This window comes from Cricetulus griseus, chromosome 7, assembly GCF_003668045.3.
Source record: "Cricetulus griseus strain 17A/GY chromosome 7, alternate assembly CriGri-PICRH-1.0, whole genome shotgun sequence".
Lineage (NCBI taxonomy): Eukaryota > Metazoa > Chordata > Mammalia > Rodentia > Cricetidae > Cricetulus > Cricetulus griseus.
Genome location: NC_048600.1, coordinates 9,860,060 through 9,879,196, shown reverse-complemented (window position 1 = coordinate 9,879,196; position 19,137 = coordinate 9,860,060). Strand labels below are relative to the sequence as shown.

The 19,137-nt window shown below is 45.1% G+C and overlaps 1 protein-coding gene across 2 annotated transcripts in view; it reads left to right on the top strand.

Moving 5' to 3' along the window:
- Window positions 1-13,880: 13,880 nt before the first annotated feature.
- Window positions 13,881-19,137, top strand: part of Ehd3 (EH domain containing 3) — a 28,946-nt gene continuing 23,689 nt past the window's right edge. The window contains exons 1-2 of one of the 2 annotated variants that reach the window (XM_035447683.1): window positions 14,259-14,464; window positions 16,137-16,218. In XM_035447683.1, coding sequence (XP_035303574.1) covers window positions 14,392-14,464; window positions 16,137-16,218 — 155 coding nt within the window. In that variant the 5' untranslated portion in view covers window positions 14,259-14,391. Of the gene's footprint in view, window positions 14,465-16,136; window positions 16,219-19,137 lie in introns of both variants that reach the window. The other variant, XM_027426103.2, reaches the window with a different exon arrangement.

Below are 19,137 nucleotides of genomic sequence, written 5' to 3'. Positions count from 1 at the left end.
GACAGGAAACAGATGACCAGGGAGGCTCATCAGCCTCCCACCAGCTCTGGGAACTTTGGGCATTTCCAAGGTCACATGTGCCCTTCCCAGGCTCTGATTTCTCACTAGGTCAAACTATACCTGAGAAAATAGCAACTGAGTCCACAAAGAACCTTTGGCCTCTGTGTGACACAGGAGGTCTGAGCCAGCAGTGGACTGTGGTTTAGCTGGTTTATAGCCAAGAATTTGTTTCCTACGGAAACAATTCCTTAGGAAAGCTAAGTTCCCAGGAGGGCTGTGGCAATCTGCAAGAAGTCCTAGGCAGCAGAGTCTGAGCACTTGCTGCATTCTTTGCATCTTGGAGGCAAAGTAAATGGAGAAAGCAAGTGACCCCTCTGAGAAGAATGGATTCCTTCACAAAACAGGAAATCTAGCCAGAGGGGAGCTGTGCCCCTATGTAGTGCCAGTGCTCAGGAGCCTGGGACATACGGATGGAGCATTCAAGGGCATAAACCACGTACTAAGAATCTGTCCAGATAGAGACAGAGACACACAGAGAGAAACAGGGACAGGGAGGAAAGGGAGGGGAAAAGGAAGCAAATATGAGCTGAGGTTCCCAGAAAAAGGCCACACCCACATTCAACTTTGTTTGACTGATGAGGACGTCCACCTCTGTGCAGAACTAGAATGTGGCAGCTCCACAGCCAAACCGTCTTAGACTCTCTTAGCCCCTTAAATGGCCATCTATGGCCCATCTGTGTGTGGCCTAACATCTTGAGGAATGTAGGACAGACACCTAGTCTCTACCAGCACAGAAACTAAGAATGTCACCAGCAAGTTTCTAAGGGCAACAGCAGAAGTTTCTGGACTTTGCTGTAACGATAACTTTGCTATGTAATGTTTCCACTAACACATTTCAAGAGTGTTTTGGTTCGGGATTTTCTTTATAACACTGTAAAAACCTCAAGGAACTGTTACCACATTGGAGCACATTATTTGAGGTAAGCTAAATTTGGGTTCCCAGGCCACAGTCATTCATTTGCCTCCAGAATAAACTATTTCTTCTTCCCTTGGAGGCAAGAGCTGTGTCTTTTTTGTATGAATAAAGGAAGAGGGTGATAAAGGAGGGGGATGGTAGAAAGAAGGGAAAAGGAGAGAAAGGGAGAAAGGGAAAGGAGAAGAAAAAAGCAGGGAAGGACAGGGTGGAGTGGGATTCAGGTTCATTACAAGAAACTAAACAATTCACCTCCTTTCTCAGACTCTCAACCAATTAATACAAAACAGAGATGTTCTCGTCACCATCTCTCTGGCCTTTTGTAGCATCTCTGCATTAAGCAAACATTGACAGGTGTTAAATCTGTCTATTTTACCCTCTAAGGCAGTGGTTCTCAACCTTCCTAAAGCTGTGACCCTTTATGACAGTTCCTCGTGATACGGTGACCCCCCAACCATAAAATTATTCTGTTGCTATTTCATAACAGCAATTTTTCTACTGTCCTGAATCACCGTGTGAATATCTGATATGAGAAGCACTGTTCTAAGGGCCTGTTTCCCACCAGCTGACACTCTCCCCTTAGAAGAGCCTAAGTGGCTTGGCCAAACTTCCTTGCTACCAACCAAAGGGCATTCTCCAAAGTCTCTCCTTCCCCTAGTTCCTCCAGCCCAATCCCTTCCTTCTATTAATCTCATAATAATAGTTCTCGCTACTATGTGGGAGAGTTTGTAAATTTTCCTCATCATGAATTTTCACTTTTGAACATAAATAAATTCCTTTACCTGAGGGAACTCTTTTTATTTCCTGGAATTTCAGGCAGTAAAATAAGTAAAAAGGTTCAGTTAAGGAACAAATTAAGGTACCTATTGTGATAGACAATAGTTACCGGAAGCATCCATCCATGTTCACACAGACCTTGCACACCTACTTGATTAAACTTACATCGAACATCCATGGAAACATTTGGGTACCGTACAGTTGTGCACAGGGAAACTACTGATATACTTATGGCTATGCCATAAACATTGATTCCTTTTGTGCAGAGATAAGAATAAAACCAGACAACTGTGGACTACCATTTGCTTTGCAAAGGATTCTTTTTGGTGTGCTATGGACAGGACCTGAGGTACCAAGCCTGAGAAAATCAACTTGCAGTGTGTGTTACACCTCACTTGGTTTTGTGTTTTAGCTGTTTTTCACTTGGTTTTATGTTTTCAAAACCAGGATTTAACAAGTCAAGAAGAACTTTGACTTATGAGTGGGAGGAAGAACAATACTAAGTCTAGAAGAATGAAAGGAGAAATTGCTGGCTCCATAAATATATCTTTCAAGAATTAGAAATTTATCCCAAAACACTCAGATAATAAAAAGAGGCTTTGTGAGCTAGTTCCTAAATTAAAGTCATCTCCTAGGTTCCGAAGTAAGTTCCAAGACCCACTCTATTAATTCTTTCACCTCACAGTAGCTTAAAAATGTCATGAGGAAAATATTCTTTAAGAAATGTATTGTAAAGTTTGGAAATAAAAAACAGACAAGCCGTTTTTTTTCTCAACAGAGGCTGTTTTCCTAAAGTATCCAAAAACTAATTAGAATTCCAAGGGCATTTGTTTGAAACCCATAACCCCAGTGAACTCAAATTAAGCGAGTGTGCTCCATACAGGAAGGGTGTGGGGACATACTGTGAGGGATGCTGAGTAGGAACTGGGGCAGGCAAAGGACACGAGCTAGACACTAGAACATAGGCAAAGTCAAGGGCATCTAAGGTTGCTGGGAACAAGATGTGGACATGTACTGAGGTCCAACTTGAGGTAGGCAGGATACCATCTGACAGTTCCTAAGTCATCTATAGTTTCCTGGCCACAGAGCATAGATGGATTCTGAGAAAGGTGGCAGAAGCTGGCCTTGCTGTCCCTGGAAACTGGGCTCCTTGCTCTCACAGGAATGGGGCTCTAGACAGAGTGCTTGGAGTGCTGTTGCTATGCAAGGCAACTGCTTGACTATAAAGTCAAAAAATAAGCAAAGAGCTGAATTATAGAAGCAAGGTCTCAAGGGTCCACAGAATAATCTAAATTGGACTCTAGGTACTTACCTGGTCTTGGGTCAGAGGAATATTGGCCAGGCTGAGGTTAAACAGAAGTGAAGGCAGAGGCCTCCATCTACCACCTTCTGTTTTGATTACTATCACTTCTGATGTATCATCAGTCCAGGGCAGCAGTTTGCATGGCACTTGGAGGCAACATGGGGCATACTCACATATAGTAGGCATATAAAATTTCAGTAGACAGGTCGTGCAGATTTGCATTTCTCTAGCAAGCCCATGTAACATGCATGAGTCCAGCATGCTCATCTCCTCCTCTTCCTTCTTCTTTTTAAAACATGTTTCTCCCACAACCATTTGGGGAAAATGTGATTACCTTATTCACCAAAAGGTGCGTGTAACTGATAATGGGCTGTCAAGGGCCAGGGAGTCCATTAAAAATATATTGACGTGGAGGTAGAGAGTGAGGTGATGGCCTGTTCCTCAGAACAAAGGCTACCAAAGAGGGAAACCAGAAAAGGCCTTGCAGTGTGATCTGCCTTTCCAATTCCTTTAGCTTCTTATTTGGCTCTGAGATGAAAGTGTCTAGACATTTCTCCCCCTTCCTATATAATCTCTCATTTTCTGCCTCTGTTATTCATGTGCTTGGTATTGTCAAACACATCTAAATCAATATTATCAATACCCTCCTAAAGAATGCCTCTAATGACTTCTTTTTCTGTTCCTGGTGTCATCTTCACCAGGATGACACCTGGTGTCATCTGCTTTGCCTCTGCTTACTCATCTGCTTTGGATCATTTTTTTTTTCTTTTTTTATTTATCTTTTGACTTGTGACCTGGCCTATCTTCCTAAGCAGGAAATTCATTTGGCATTATAATGGGGAAGACTTATGGCCCCAGGGAACAGAGTGGTTTCCATACTTCCTTCCATGGGGGTGGGGTGGGGTTCTGCTTCCAGTCAGTGGAAATGCCCCAGTAGGGAAGGAGGCCTGATGGGCACCAAAACACAACCAGCCCCCAGGGTGAGAGGGTGAGTAAGGCATTGGGCTGAAGTCAAGAACGAGCAATGAAAGGAGGTGGGACAGGCACTCAGGTTCCCAGCATCTTAACCAGAGCACCATGTCCAAAGAGGCAGCAGCCAGCCTGCCACAGGCCACTCACCAGTGTTGTTTCATCTAACAATCAAAGTAGATGTCTTTAGCGTGGAAGCTAGCTTATAGAGCTCTCAGAGAAAGTCCTTGGCGTAACAGCTGTATCATTTAGCCACCCTACAGTTTGCAATCATATGAAGAGTCTGGCTTGTCAGGAAACAGTGCCTTTATTGAATTGCATGGGCTAAACCGTTCAAAAGGAACATGGCAGGGGTTTATGCTGAGACATTTTCCTCCCAAAGTACCACAGAAAGGTTGTTCTGTGTCTGTCACAGCATGGAAGACCAGTCATGTAACTCCAAAGGCACAATGCCCCATGGCTTTGAGTCAGAACTTTCAGCAATGGGGAAGCAGCCCCAAGAACCGAAGTCCCCCTGGTGCCCGAGGTGCTCTAATCACCACAGATGGCCTCGGTGTTATCATCTCCAAAATGGGAATAACACATACTTTGTGCAACTTAGTGGAAAAATTCAAATAATTATTTCCAATGAATATAAAACACTTATCCTGGAGGTGTGATTTTCCTTATTGATTGGGTTTGGTGTTTGGTGAGAGGTTTGTGGGAAGTCTTTACCCCAGGCACTGAGTGTGATTTGTCTGCTGTATGTACAAGTGAATGTGTGAGAAACAGAGCCAAGACCAAAGTGCTATGGACTGAGTTTTGGTACATCACCTCCACTTATAGATGGAAACCTTAACCCACAAGCTGACAGGGATGAGATGTGGAGCCTTCAGGAAGGCATTCAGTTAGCAAGGTTAAAGCCCTTATGAATGAGTTGGTACCATTACAAAATGAACCTATAGAATTCTCCCTGTCGGCTGCTGCCATGTGGGAAGGGAAGTCATCAATCTGCAATCAGAAAGGAGCTCTCACAAGACCCTGACTGCTCTGGTGACCTGATCCCAAACTGCAAGAAATAAACATCTGTTTGTAAGCATCCAGGTCTGTGGTGCTTGATCACAGCAGCCTGAAGTGATGAGACAAAGGGGAAGGTGCAGGGAGGAGCAGGAATGTTCAAGATTATCAGCATTCGGGTAGTCACTGAGACCCAGAAAGCCCTAACTGCCACACTGGTGGATGGACTGCTTTGGATTCAGTCATTTCAAATAGCCCTTCTTAAAACATAACACAGTCAATTATTCACAATGCAGTTTAGCGACCTGTTCCCTCATGGTCAAATAAATGAGCCATTGCAGACACCATCTGGAGCCTCCTAGGCAGTTAACGTTAACGTAGTCGACTGTGAGCCTCAAGGGAACAGTCAGGAAAATGGGTGTCTTCCTGCTTTGCTGAGGTCTGGACCTTAAGATTCAGTTTGTTTGTTTGTTTGTTTGGTTTTTAATCTGAGATAACAATGACCCTTGGAGATATCATCGTGAACAAGAATTAAAGTGCTTCATCTGAGAGCACTGTACATATAGACTCTGTGTCAACACTGGCAGCCATTATTTCCTAGGTTTATTTCTGGCAGCGAGGACTGCATGGTCACCTTGGCAGCTGCATCTTGGCCCTGAGGCACATTGGGTTTTCTGTCAATTAAATCTCCTGTATCTTTAACATGCGTGTTTCATCCCATCCTATAAAGGAAGAGCCCATTGAGGAGATATCAGGACCTTACAGAGACCCTTGCTGACAATGTCTCCAGCCTCCTGTCCACTGGTGGCCCTAGGTTCTCAGAATAGTGTTACCGTCTGCCCAGGGATCTCAGAAATAACACTCAGGAGACACTGAATGTGTGTCACGATTGATAATACATGTTTGTTAAATTGGAGCAAAGATGCTCTCCTCTGTAGATTTTATTTCTTTCTAGCCGTTATAACTTGAATCTGATATGCACCCACCACACACACACACACACACACACACACACACACAGAGAGAGAGAGAGAGAGAGAGAGAGAGAGAGAGAGAGAAACTAGTAGTTTGAATGTGTTGTCCCTAGCTGGTGGCATTATTTTAAGAGGTTGTGTAAACTGTGAGACATATAGTCTAACTTAAGGAAACAGGGTACTAGGTGTGACTTTGAAGATTACCTAAGGCCTCCAGATTATTCTTACTTTCCCTGTCCAGGTGGGAGAAAAGGATCTCAGCCATTGGCTCCTGATGTTGGGATGCTCCACCTAAAGCCACGAAGCCAATTGACAATGGACCAAACCCCATGAAATTGTGAGCCAGAATTAACCCCTCCTCCCTTGAGCATCTATGTCAGGCAGTTTAGACACAGCTACTTGCAAGCAACTGATGCACCAAACAAGAAGAATAATTGTTTACATGTGTGGGATATGTGTGTGTGTGTGTGTGTGTGTGTGTGTGTGTGTGTGTGTGTGTGTGTGTGTGTGTGTGTAGAAAACAAACTGCAATAAAATTATTCCAAATTTTCATAATTACTTTTTTGTTGGGGAGAATGAAAGATTGGGAAAGAGTAAGAGAAAGAGAAGGAAGAAGATGACAGGAGGAAAGTGAGGCTGTGGAAGCCATGTTTAGAGATGGTGACAGCTGCCATGAAGTTATAGAATCATAGCGTTTTCATGAGTTAAGTGTCATGAAACCCAGAAACCTAAAAGTGGATAAAAAGGCTCACCAAAACATAGCAGATAACCTAGAAAAGGGCTTACCGGCACTGAACAACAACTTATCTTCCAAAAGTCTTGACAAATCAAAAGAGAATGGAAGGTGACTGGAATGAAAGAAGTAACAAAGCCAGAAACCCTTTCAAGTACATTACCATACTACAAGGAAGACATGACTGTAAAAGGTACAAACAAAAATGTAAAGCTTAAAAAAAAAAAGAGTCAAAATTTTCTCAAATTTTTGACAGAGAAACACTTTCTAAGTTGGGTGTAATAAGAACTCACAAGGAATAAAATCAATAGCCTTTGTAATAGAACATTTTCAAACTTACCCAAGTTGACGACACATAAATGTCACCATTTTAAAAATGCAAAGAAGAGATGTACAAGTTTAAAACAGAGAAGTAAGCAGTGGCTGATGTTTAGCAAGCCAGTATAGACACTGGCAGCTCCCTGAGAACAGTCTGTGAGGCCCCACCTGTCTGCTTTTGTGTTTGTAAATAATCCATGCTCTTATCTTCTGCCTCTATCAGAATCTGTGCCCTTGTAGACATTTTCATAATAGCCGTAGCCTTGCTGTTTTATGATCATTGGCCAACTACAGGCAATTCACATTTCCATGTTTCCTGTCTTTTTAACAAGAACTCCATTAGCTATGACTGAAGGATGCAGACTGCACTGGCCCAGGACCAGGCATTAGAAGACAGGGCCCCTCCCCTGGAGCTTTCTCAAGTTCCCTCCAGAGGGAAACCTCATTGACCAACCCAAGAAAGAGGCCCAGAAACCTCTCTGGTTCACTGTCATTTGGCCCCAGGGTTTTGTGCTCTGGATGTTTCTCTCACACAGTATCATGCTCTTCTGGGACAGGCTGGCTTATCTGGGCTTAGAACCACAGGCCTGGTCCATTTTGCTTTGATCAAGAAGAATTCTGAGGCTTGGCATCATGGTGCACTCCTTTAATCCCAGCACTTGGGAGGCAGAGGCAAAAGAATCTCTTTGAGTTCGAGGCCAGCCTGGTCAACAAAGTGAGTTCCAGGACAGCCAGGGATACTTAGTGAGACCCTGTCTCAAGAAGAGAAAGAAAGAGGAGGAAGAAGAGGAGAAGGAGAAGGAGAAGGAGGAGGAGGAGGAAGAGGAAGAAGAAGAAGAAGAAGAAGAAGAAGAAGAGGAGGAGGAGGAGGAGGAGGGAGGAGGAGGAGGAGGAGGAGGAGGAGGAGGAGAAGGCGGCAGAGGAGGAGGAGGAAGAACTCTGCTGAGAACTAAACTAGATGTCAACTCTGGGGCAGATTCATACTCCCCTCTCCACTGACATTGCACTGTGTCATCTACCTGCCTACTCCCCCATAGCTACTGCCTCAAAAGTTAATTTACTTCCTAGAATGCTGGAGCTTTTTGTTAAACCAAAGGGGAAGGGAAAGTAGCCAGGATGAAAGACTGCTCAAGAAAGGGTACCCAGGGTGGCAAAGCTTTCAGCTTCCCTGAGCTTGAATACTCTGCATAATATCCTCCCTTGCCCTTGAGACTGCCGTGAAGATGTGGTACTTTAAAGGCAGCACCTCTCACTGTAAACACTGTGCCACAAAAGTAGAGTATGACAATGGAGGTGAGGAAGAGGCCCTCTAATTAGGGCTCACATGTTTTATTGGTTACAAATGTCCCCCTTTTTAGTTTCAGGCTCTTCAAGAGAAAACTGAGCTCACATGGCTAGCATTTTCATAAAACTATATCTATTCCACAGCCTCCCTGGGATGGGCTTTCCTCCTTGAAATGGTGGGTTTCTCAGGCTAGTGCTTCTCTGCTATACCTTGGATAATGGGATGATATCATCTTGCTGCCTCAACAGCTGCTAAGGAGGATGCTAAAGAGATAATGGCTACTATGGGGACTTTTTCCTGGGCAACTGGATAGTTGGGCTCAACCTGAGCTTTCCTGATCTGTTTTCAGGTTTGCAGGCTTCCAGGGTTGTCTTAAAAAGGGTTTCTATTGCTGCAATAAAACACCATGATTATAAGCAATTTGGGGAAGAAAGTTTATTTGGCTTACACTTCCACATCATGGTCCATCACTGAAGGAAGTCAGGAGAGGAGCTCAAACAGGACAGGAACCTGGAGACAGAAGATGATGTAGAGACCATGAAGGGGTATTGTTTACTGGCTTGCTCCCCATGACTTGCCCAGCCTGCCTTCTTGAAGAGCCTAGGACCACCAGCCCAGGGAATACAACTGGCTGGTCCCTACCCCATTACTCACCAATTAAGAAAATACCCTATAGCTTGATCTTGTAGCAGCATTTTCTCAGTTGAGATTCCCTCCTTGAAGATTATTCTAACTTGTGTCAAGTTGCCATAAACCAGCCAACACAAGGATACAGTTCTCCATGTTCCTATTCGTAGCCCAAGCTTCCCTCCCTGAGTAACATTCAGTATTCACTCATTGGAAGGGGAAGTGAATTACTGTTTATTCCAGAGTTGCTTTGGATGCATGAAATTGTATTGATCTAGCACATTTACTTCATTATCATAACATTGTGAATTATCAATATTAGACCCAGTTACACATGTAAGGACATTTTCATAGCAGAGGTAACACAGCTGCTATGGCTTGGATATGTTCCACCCACCTCTCAACTAAGTGCATTGAAAACTTAGTCCCCAATGTAGAACTGTCAGGGGATGGGACACAGTGGGCCTTGGGGGCACAATGGCAGGTTTTTGGGGCCTCAATGATCCTCTCCTTAAACATGAAATGGTGCTGACTATAAAAAGGGCTTGAGGATTCAAGTTTAATCTCCAACTCTCTCAACTTTAACCTTCCTCCATGGGATGACATAGCAGAAAGGACCTGCCATACGACTGCCTCTGGACTTTAGACTTTCTGGCATCTAGAACTATGATCATGTAAATTTATATTCACTATAAATCACCTTGCTTGGGGTATTTTGTTATAGCAGCACAACTCAGAATGATACAGCTCACCACATGATTCTCAGTAGGAAAACTGGCTAGCCAGGGGCATTTTCTCCTGCAACTGAGATTTCTGAGTTTTTTTGTTGCTGTTTTGTTTTGTTTTGTTGGAGCAGGGAGGGGGGCACTATGGTACCAGGTGGAAGACATACATTGTCCGCTTGGAAGACAAGTGGCTGCAACATAACACATGCAATCAAGTGGGATGAATGAAGTCTGGGGGGGGGGCATATGGGGTCGTTTGGGAATAGATAGCAGGAAGAGATCAGTTTCCTCTGATGGGAAAACTGTCAGCTCAACTCAAGAGTGGAATGGAGTCTGAGGTAGGCAGCCCACAGAAGAGCTGGGAATGGACTAATGAGTTACTGAGGGCAGGGGTCCTAAAGAATTATGCATGAAGAAGCAGGAGTTTCAGTACCAAGACCCTTGTTTATGTATGTGAAGCTCTAGGAGGCCCACTGGGCTGCAGGAGTGGGGTAGTGACAAGCTGAGTGGAACCTAAAATTGTCCTGATTGCAGGTAATCAGTTGTGCCCAAATGGTACTTTCCAAATCCCCTAACTTCCTCTGGAAGGGCTCAAGCTTTCATTCTAGATTGGCACAGCACTTTCCATCTTCTCCCTTTACCTCCTTTCAGATGTTGGTGGTCTTGGTACCAAAGAGAAGAGAAAGGAGATGAGTAAAGATAGCCCATTTCCTAGCAACATCCCCAAAGGACTGCATGAATGTCACAGCTCCTACTATTAGCAATTATGTTCCTTGGAGCCAATGAGCCACCCTCAGTTAGAGCACAAACGAACCAGACGGAACTGCTCATAGCTTATTAAGTGCTAGCTTATTAAGTAACTTATTAAATATTAAAGTTGTTGAGTATTAACCTTATCAGTAGCTTATTAAGTAGCTTATTAAACATGATATAGGGCAGTAGCATGAAGTGAATAAAAGTTATAGTGATTATACTAAAGAGCTAATGATACAGAGAGGCTCTCTTAGTAGATCAGGCACTAAGCTAAGCGTGCCTTAAGTATTCTTTCCTTTAATCCAGAAAAACAATGCTGCCACCATCACCCTTGCAAACTAGAGAGCTGAGGCCTGAACATAAAGCGTCTTGCCTTCAAAGTTATATACCAAAGACCAAGGGAGCATGAACCTGGACTCTATCACAGGTGGTATGACTGAGCACCTCCCCTTCCCATGCACACATGTCAGCATAGGGGCTGTTTGCTGGGTTGGAGCAAGTGGGATTAGAAATAAATGCTGCTGCAAAATGTTGGGTGGGGCACATGTTTAGTCCCAGGGGAACTACAGGGAGTAGCATGCTTTTATGAAGTCTCAAAATGGAAACTGCACCAAGATGCTCTTTGGTGTGTGTGTGTGTGTGTGTGTGTGTGTGTGTGTGTGTGTGTGTGTGTGTGTGTGTGTGTGTTACTGGATACTGAACCTAGTTTCTGGTACATTCTAGGTAAGTGCTTTGCTTTCCCACTGAGCTATAGCTCAATTTTGTTGAAGTTTTTGAGACAGAGTCTCTCTAAGCTGCCTAGGTTGACCTTGAACAGGCCTCAAAATTTTTATATACACATTTTTCATATATGTATGTGTATCTGGTATATACAAATGTGCCTATGTGTGTTTGCTGACTTGTGGGCACACATGTGGTAGTTGAGTGTAAATATATGTATTTGCCCATGTAAGCTCTGAAGTCAACACTGTCTTTCTCCATTATTCTCCACCTTATACTTTGAGGCAGGGTCTCTTGTTGAACCCAGAATTTTTACTAAGTTGGACTAGACATCTTATTCCAGGAATGCCCTGTCTCTGCCTGAGTGCTGGGATTATAGGCAAGCCACCACACACTCCCTGCTTCTATGTGAGATCTGGGGACCCAAATTCCTGTCTTCAGGCTTCATGGCAAGGGCTTTACCTACTGATACATCTCTCCAGGCCTTGGCCTTGAACTTGTGATTCTCCTGCTTTAGCCTTCCTAATTCTCACTAATTCCAAACATATTATTCTTTCCCATTTACTATTTGTATTTTGGGTCTTGTTCCTGGCCTGTGGTGACACTCATGCATTCTCTACTGCAATGTCTGTGTATATTAGGTTTCTGTGATTGCTGGGATTTTAACTGTGTCATTACTGTATTGGTCTAGCTCTGTGCTAAAAACACATCATTTTACCCACTGCTACTGTGGAAAGGCATCCACGAGGGCCAGTTCCCATAGTTTAAGTTCAGCTATTACTCTCATTATTGTTTTCGTCCCTCCCCCCTTATTATCCCTCTTGTCAAGGGAATATCTAAGCTATTTATGGACCATGGTTCTAGGGACACTTGCTCCACCTTAGACAATTCAGTATGGGTTTCCATTCCTGTGTCACTAAGTCATTAAATATCTGTAATATTGTCTCTTAGGTTTTCATGTTGGCACTAATGTAAAATATGAATCTGAGGGATTTCTCGGTTCTAGCTATAGTGCTCAGAAGAAGACTGTCCACTTTTGGGTTCATCAAGGGTATCAGGAGACATGAGCTAAGGAAATTCTATTCAGCACCATTTCTAATGGTCCCACAGAAACCCCACAATGTCAGCACACCCGTGCACCTGCCACTCACACAGGCTTGTTTCAGGGGCAAGACACTGTAGCTCAAACAAACCCTCTATCTGCTCATTCTGCCCCCCTTGCCAACTTCCTCAATTACTGCGAGAGCTTTTCCAACTGTCTGGTTCCCAGCAGTAGAAAATCTGAAATCATCCTAGGCTTTGAGTCATCATGTTTTCTCTCTCACTGTTTATCAAGCTGTCAATTCTATACCAGAGTCTGCCAATCCAACCTCTTCTCCTCCCCCATTGCTGCTGTACCTTGATGTTCTGGACAGTTTCCCCCAGCCTCCTATGCCCCCAGTCTCCCCAGCCCCACAAACAGCTATTTGTCTTGCCTGCTGAAGAGGGCAGGGGGAACCCTCTGCCTTAGTAGGAAGGAGTGATTGCCATGGCACTGGTTATAATAGTGTTAATACTGTCACTAAGTTTGTTCAGTATTGTTGCCCACACACACACCCCTTGCTGTACCTGGTCATTGTTCCACCACTCTCCTTGGCATTGCTACAGATATGATATGATCATCCCACGGGGATGCTATGATGTTGAGTTGAAACTGTTTTCTGAGATATCCGTGGTGAGCATTTTGTTACTATAGCAATTATTGGTAATGATATTATTACGGGCTCTCTGTTTCTTGTTTGGCTGCTGTCTTTTTGTACACACACCCTTTCGTGCCTATCCTAGATAATCCCTTCCACGATCATTGTTGAAAGAAGCTCTGCCAAACTGTTTACACTGCCCTCGACTCAGCAAGCCCCCCCCCCTTCTTAAAAAGGCCCTTTTCTTGCTCTCAAATGCCTTCCTTTCCTCTCCTTTCATCCTTGAAGACCCATCTCGCAGCCATGTTTCCTGGGATGCCTACAAATTGCCCAAGAAAAAGCAAAAGATGAATCTCCGTTTCCATGTGCCCCTTCTCATGTCTGCTGTAATTCTACCTTGCTTCACTCACGTTTGTATGCACTTGTGCAAATTAAGTCGCTGCCTCTAAGTGCACTCCATGCCTGTGTGTGGTTTGCTGGCTTACCTGTTTTATTGGGAGGGAGGGAGGGAGGGAGGGAGGGAGGGAGGGAGGGAGGGAGGGAGGGAGGGAGGGAGACAGTTTTGACTTTACCCCGGGCCTAGCGAAGAGCTTACTTACTTGTACTTTTGGTTATTTTAAACCTAATATCATACCCTTCTTTCCATGTCCCAAGAAAAATAATCCCCAACAGTGGAGTTTTTCCCAAACAGTCCTCAGTACCAGTGCCCCCAAGGAACTGACCTCAGTAACCAAAGGAACTAGGTCTCAAAACAGGTAGAGTAGGTCAGGGCTGTCTTAAGGCGCCATTCTTGTCCCTAAGAGGGCGCTGCTCCTAAGTCAAATCTCCAGGGCTGGGAAAGAAATGCCAGCGCCTTCCCACAGGACTCTAGAAGCATCGGTTTGCAAGAGTCCGAAGAGCGCGGCCGCAGAGCGCCTGCCCACAGACATGGCGGCGCCCTGTTCGGCTTCGCGTCGCCCAGACCGTGGGGCGAGCCGGGCTTTGCCAGTTCTTGAGGACTTCCTGCACGACTGGCATTTAAACGTGCCGGGGGCGGCTGGATGCTGCGGATGCGGAGCTGTGTGCATCGCTGCCTACTCCGAGCTGCCTGGGCACTGCAGTAGCGGAGCCGGAGCATCCTCTAGCCAGGAGTCTGGGGAGACCCAAGACCTCCACCCCGGCTTCCCGGCAGGTTCGCTTGCTTTTAATTTCCAAGGCTGCAGCTCTCCTGACTCAGCCCACATCATCTCCTCTCCAGCTCGGCTGCGGATGAAGCAGGGGCTGTGCTGGGTCTAACAGCTGGGACAGCCCAGGCCATGGTGCGTCTGAGCTCGGTGCTACGGTGAGGTGGCAGTGGCGGCGGCTGAGACAGTTGTAGCTTGACCCAAGCGGGTGCCTCTCCCGGGAACCTTCTCCCGCTGCCACGATGTTCAGCTGGCTGGGTAACGATGATCGCCGCAGGAAGGACCCCGAGGTCTTCCAGACGGTGAGTGAGGGGCTCAAGAAACTCTACAAGACCAAGCTGCTGCCCCTGGAAGAGTATTACCGCTTCCACGAGTTCCACTCACCCGCCCTGGAGGATGCTGATTTCGACAACAAGCCCATGGTCCTGTTGGTGGGCCAGTACTCCACTGGGAAGACCACCTTCATCAGGTGAGCCGCGGCTAGGTGCTGAGCCTTCAGGGTGACATGGAAAATCTTAAGGGCTCTGAGGAAATTACTGTGGGAGGCTTCAAAAGTTATCCCTGCTGCCAAGTCCCCCATTGAGTCCTATGCGATGTCTCTCTGTTCTTAACCTTTGGTCATTTTGAAGCGTTCAAATTAAGACTCATCTCTGTGGTCTGATTTGTGCATTGTGAAACTGAGGCACAGAAGGAACCAGGTGCTTCATGCAGCTGGGGGTGTCATAACCCTCCCTTTGGCTAGGACATCTCATCTTGTACACGGGGCAGCTGAATTGTTCTCATGTTCACAAGCTCAGGAGTAGGGGCGGACTGTGGACCTTGGGTCCACTTGTTCTTTGACAGAGCTTTTAGGTCTCTTAGAGACCTAAAAGATTTGAAGCAAGCTCAGAAACAGATTACTTTAATATAGTACGTTTCCTTCGTTGACCCTAATACTTCAGTAGTAATAGTAAAGACTAGCCCAAGTAGAGGAGACACTGACATGCCTCATCCTGCCCCTTGCCTTTGCTGGGGAGATAGCAGACACAATGGGGAGGTAAGTGACGTTTTAAAGCTGCACTGTGTGGATGCAGGCCTGGGATGCAGGCCTGGAATGCCGCCCTGGGTGCGTATGAAGAAATGTTAGCCAAATGCTGGTAACTTCAACAGTAAGTCTTACATTCTTCTGAATGATAGAATTTGGAGGCTGGAGGCACGCACCCTCAAGAAGTCTGCACACATTCTGAGAGAGAGGTCTGTGTATTTTCCAATAGAGTCAGGAACATCCCTATCTCCCAGGAACAGGCCTCTCTCCATCTTTCATGTACACAATCTGCAAGGCCAGGCTGTTTTTTGCAAAGGTTGAGGAGTTGCCTCAGGGCCTATGTGCTGGGAGTCGGAGTCATACTCTTACAGTATGGAGACAGGGCTTGGTGCCCTCCCAGAGTCAAATAGGTCCTCTTATTTCTGGGTTGGCATCTGTGACATACAAAGCCATGTGGTTTGTTTGATGAGGAGAGCAGGAGATGTCAGCCCAGTGACTAATTTTCTTCAATGCTGAACTTCTGGGAGCAGTGTGTGCATTGTGCTAACCTGTCCTGTCTGAACCAAGCACCAGGTCAAGTTTGTCTCTGTGGAGTAGACAGTCTTGGGCTGTCCACTTGACCTGCAGCTTTATAAGGCCAAATGACTTCTGAAGTGGGTGCCTGGGGGGGGGGGAGTGATGGTTTGTTGGCTCTATTTTAATGAGAGCTTAATCCATTGCTTTTCACTTTATTTTTAAAAATCTGAATCTAAATCACTTTCCTTAAAAAATTAAATAAAAACTAGTGAAAGATGTAGAGCTATCTTTGGAGAGATGCATGTATACCCTAAATTTGCCCGTAGTGTTGAGTGGATTTAACTGGAAACACAGAGGGAGAATCTTGAATTCAAGATCAGCCCTTCATTTTAATTAACACTGGTTGGTACCAAACGTGTTTCAGAGATACCTAGGTTATATACACAGGATCCTTCACAGCCCTCCACTCTATTGGGTTTTGCCTCATGGGAAGTATGAGCCACCTGCAAACTGTTCTTGGCCATGCATTGACTGCCCTGGCCCTCTCATCTTCCTTGGTCATGCCCCAACATTAAGCTATTGCAACATCTCCTTCCCACAGCAAGGACACTTGCAAGGCAGCCTCTGTGCCAGGACCTCAGCTCTGCTGCAGCCATCTTGCAAAATGGAAGGGAAGAAGAAAGGCAAGTGTTTTAAGAGCAAGGTCCCAAGTGGAGAAAGGTTTAAGTGTCTTTGTATGAGATGCCCTCCTGAATTTGCCTGAGTCATCACTGGCTGCTACTAGGTCTGAGAAAGTGTCAGGATGATGTACCCTACATTATCCCTTATCTGAGGGGACAGAAGGCTGGGGGGTGTAGATCCCTCCCCTTTCTTATCCTCCAAGCCCGTTCCACTCACACTAGTAACTGAATTTAGCTCATGCTTCTAAAGCCGTTTCCCCTCTAGAGAGCGTCATCTGGCAGGACTGGAGAGAGAGAGTTATCTAGCGGGGTTAGGAGGGCTGAAACACAAGGATTTCCCCAAACCAAACTGCACGTTTTCTTCCTTCTCCTGAAATCCAACAGTTTCATTTATTATTAGAAAGTGAGGAAGGGAATAAATTTGAAAAAGTAACAAAACTATTCATAGCCTTAAACTCATTAAAACATTAAAAATTAAAAATTATATATTTATATATATAAAACATTAAAAATTAAAAATTATATATTATATATGATATATATAATATATAACATATATAATATATAATATAATATTTTATATATAATATATATACATAAACATTAAAAATAATATATTTACCTTGCCTGTACTTAACAGCTGTCTCATACTCTGTGGAAATCATGCCATGAATGTAATTTTGTATGCTAGAGGATTCTTTTAGTTATAGTTGTAGTGTGAATATACCCCACATAATTTTTATCATTTTTATCAGCTATATAACATTTCACTCCATATAGATGCAGTTTATTTCTTAATTAGTTATACCACTTTTTAGTGTTTCTGATTGTTCCTAATTTGTTCGTTACTGCAAGATCGAACTGCAGCATCCCCACCAATTGGGCTTACTTTTTTTTTTTTCAGAAATTCCCAGAAGCAGAATTACTAGGCCAAAGGTTGTGCAGAATTTTTCATAAATATTTAATTAAAAAACTTTCAGTATTAAGAGTCATATTCCACGGTTGCCTTACAAGATGGCAGTAGGCACAACTAACACTTAAGTCCGCCCTTGTCTGACTCTTAGGAACCTTCCCATCTCTGTCTAAGGCCTGAACCTAAGAGGAACTTTTCCTCTCCAGGAACTTTCCCCTCCAGAAACAAGGATTTGCTCCTTGGTTGCCCTCCTCATTGGCTTTTTGTCTCCTGAGTGTCCATCCACTTTCAGTTCAGTTCCATCTGCATCATGAAGTCCCATTTCTTGTCTTGGGAAGAACACACAGAAAGGACATTCTTCTAATAACCAATTAACGTGCTGTGATCTCTGCCTGAAATAACTTCCCTGGCCGAAGGCCCAGCAACCCAGAGTAATAAAATAAACAATAAATTGGTCTGTGGGCTGCTCCCTCCAACACAGTCTGTCTCTCTGGAGCACAGTAGCTCTGTGTCCCTGGCAGCCTCCTTCCGCCTCTGCTGTTTCTCTTGTTAGCCTGCAGCTCTAAGCCCCTCCTTCTTTGGACCTGTTAGACCCACTAGCCACCCTTTCTTGTTACTTTCCCTGCCTCCTCTGTCTGCTGGTGGTGGAGGTGGACAGGGGCTATTCCAGGTACCAGCTGCTACTGTGGCCTCCTTGGACCTGGGCTGGACTGACAAGGAGTGGTCTGAGGTTCAGAGCCCTCACTGGAATGTCTGGGTTGATCTGGAGCTTCTTCTGTAGTGGGCCTTGAACTTCTGAGATGCTAGGTGTCCCAATTAGCTGGCCCTTTGAACTGCTCACACTTATTCAAAAACTCTGCAGTTCCCACCAAAGGTGTCTGATGTTGCATTTTTCCGTGGGTGTGCCAGTCCCTTACCAGTCCCAGGATAGATGGGGCTGGGGGCCCAGCCCTTACCCTCGCCTTTAGTACATGGTCACACCAGGAAAACAGGGCTTGATTGGACACCAAATGTGGAGAGGTCACCATCCTAGGGAGACCCATTCATCTGTGGACTCAATTCTGTACGCAGCAGTAGCTACACCACTTCGGGGCCCTGCCATTCTGAGTCAAAGGATGTTCTTTTATTATCAAGTGCCCTGGCCTGTGAAGCTCAAAAGTGGGGCTGGGGTGAATATTCAGTTGTTTCTATCCAAGGCTCATTGGGTACTGAAGGGAACAAAATGCTTCAGTATCTGCCTGCCTCGGGTCCAGTTGAGGAATCACCTTGAAGCCAGGCATCTGGAGGGTACTAGAGATCACTGGAGAAAGGTTTGCATCCCATCCCCATTGGCTGTGGGACAAAGGTCCTAACCCCAGCTAGGTCAGCAGCACCTGGGTTCCCCCACTTCCTAGCCAAGACATTGATGAAGCAGGATAAGATAGGTCACACCACCAATCCTCCCTGGCCCTCAGTTTCATTATCTATACAATGTGATCTTAGTAACTGCCTCAAGGGAATAGGAGAGTTCATAACCAATTCAGCACCATTTAGTTTCAGCACCATGAGGGGGATGGTATCATTCCCTTCCCTCTTTCTAGCTGATGTTGACCCTCAGGAGGTAGGGGGCAGCCTCCTTCCAGCACCATCGAAGCTTGATGAAGGTAAGGGCATCCTGCCTCTCTCCATACATACAGAAGGGCAGAATGCCAGAGTCAGTAGTGTCCTACATGGGTAGATTTGTCACAGGGTGGAGCCAGGAAGGGAATGATAAGACCAGACTATCAGAGCTCTGTCACTTCCCATAGCGGAGGGTACTGTGCACATGGCAACATGGCCAGTTTGCCTGGGACATGGAGATAACTTTTCTTTTCTTCTACTTTTGTTTTTGTTTTGTTTTGTTTTTCAAGACAGGGTTTCTCTGTGGCTTTGGAGACTGTCCAGGAACTAGCTCTTCTAGACCAAGCTGGTCTTGAACTCACAGAGATCTGCCTGCCTCTGCCTCCTGAGTGCTGGGATGGATTAAAGGC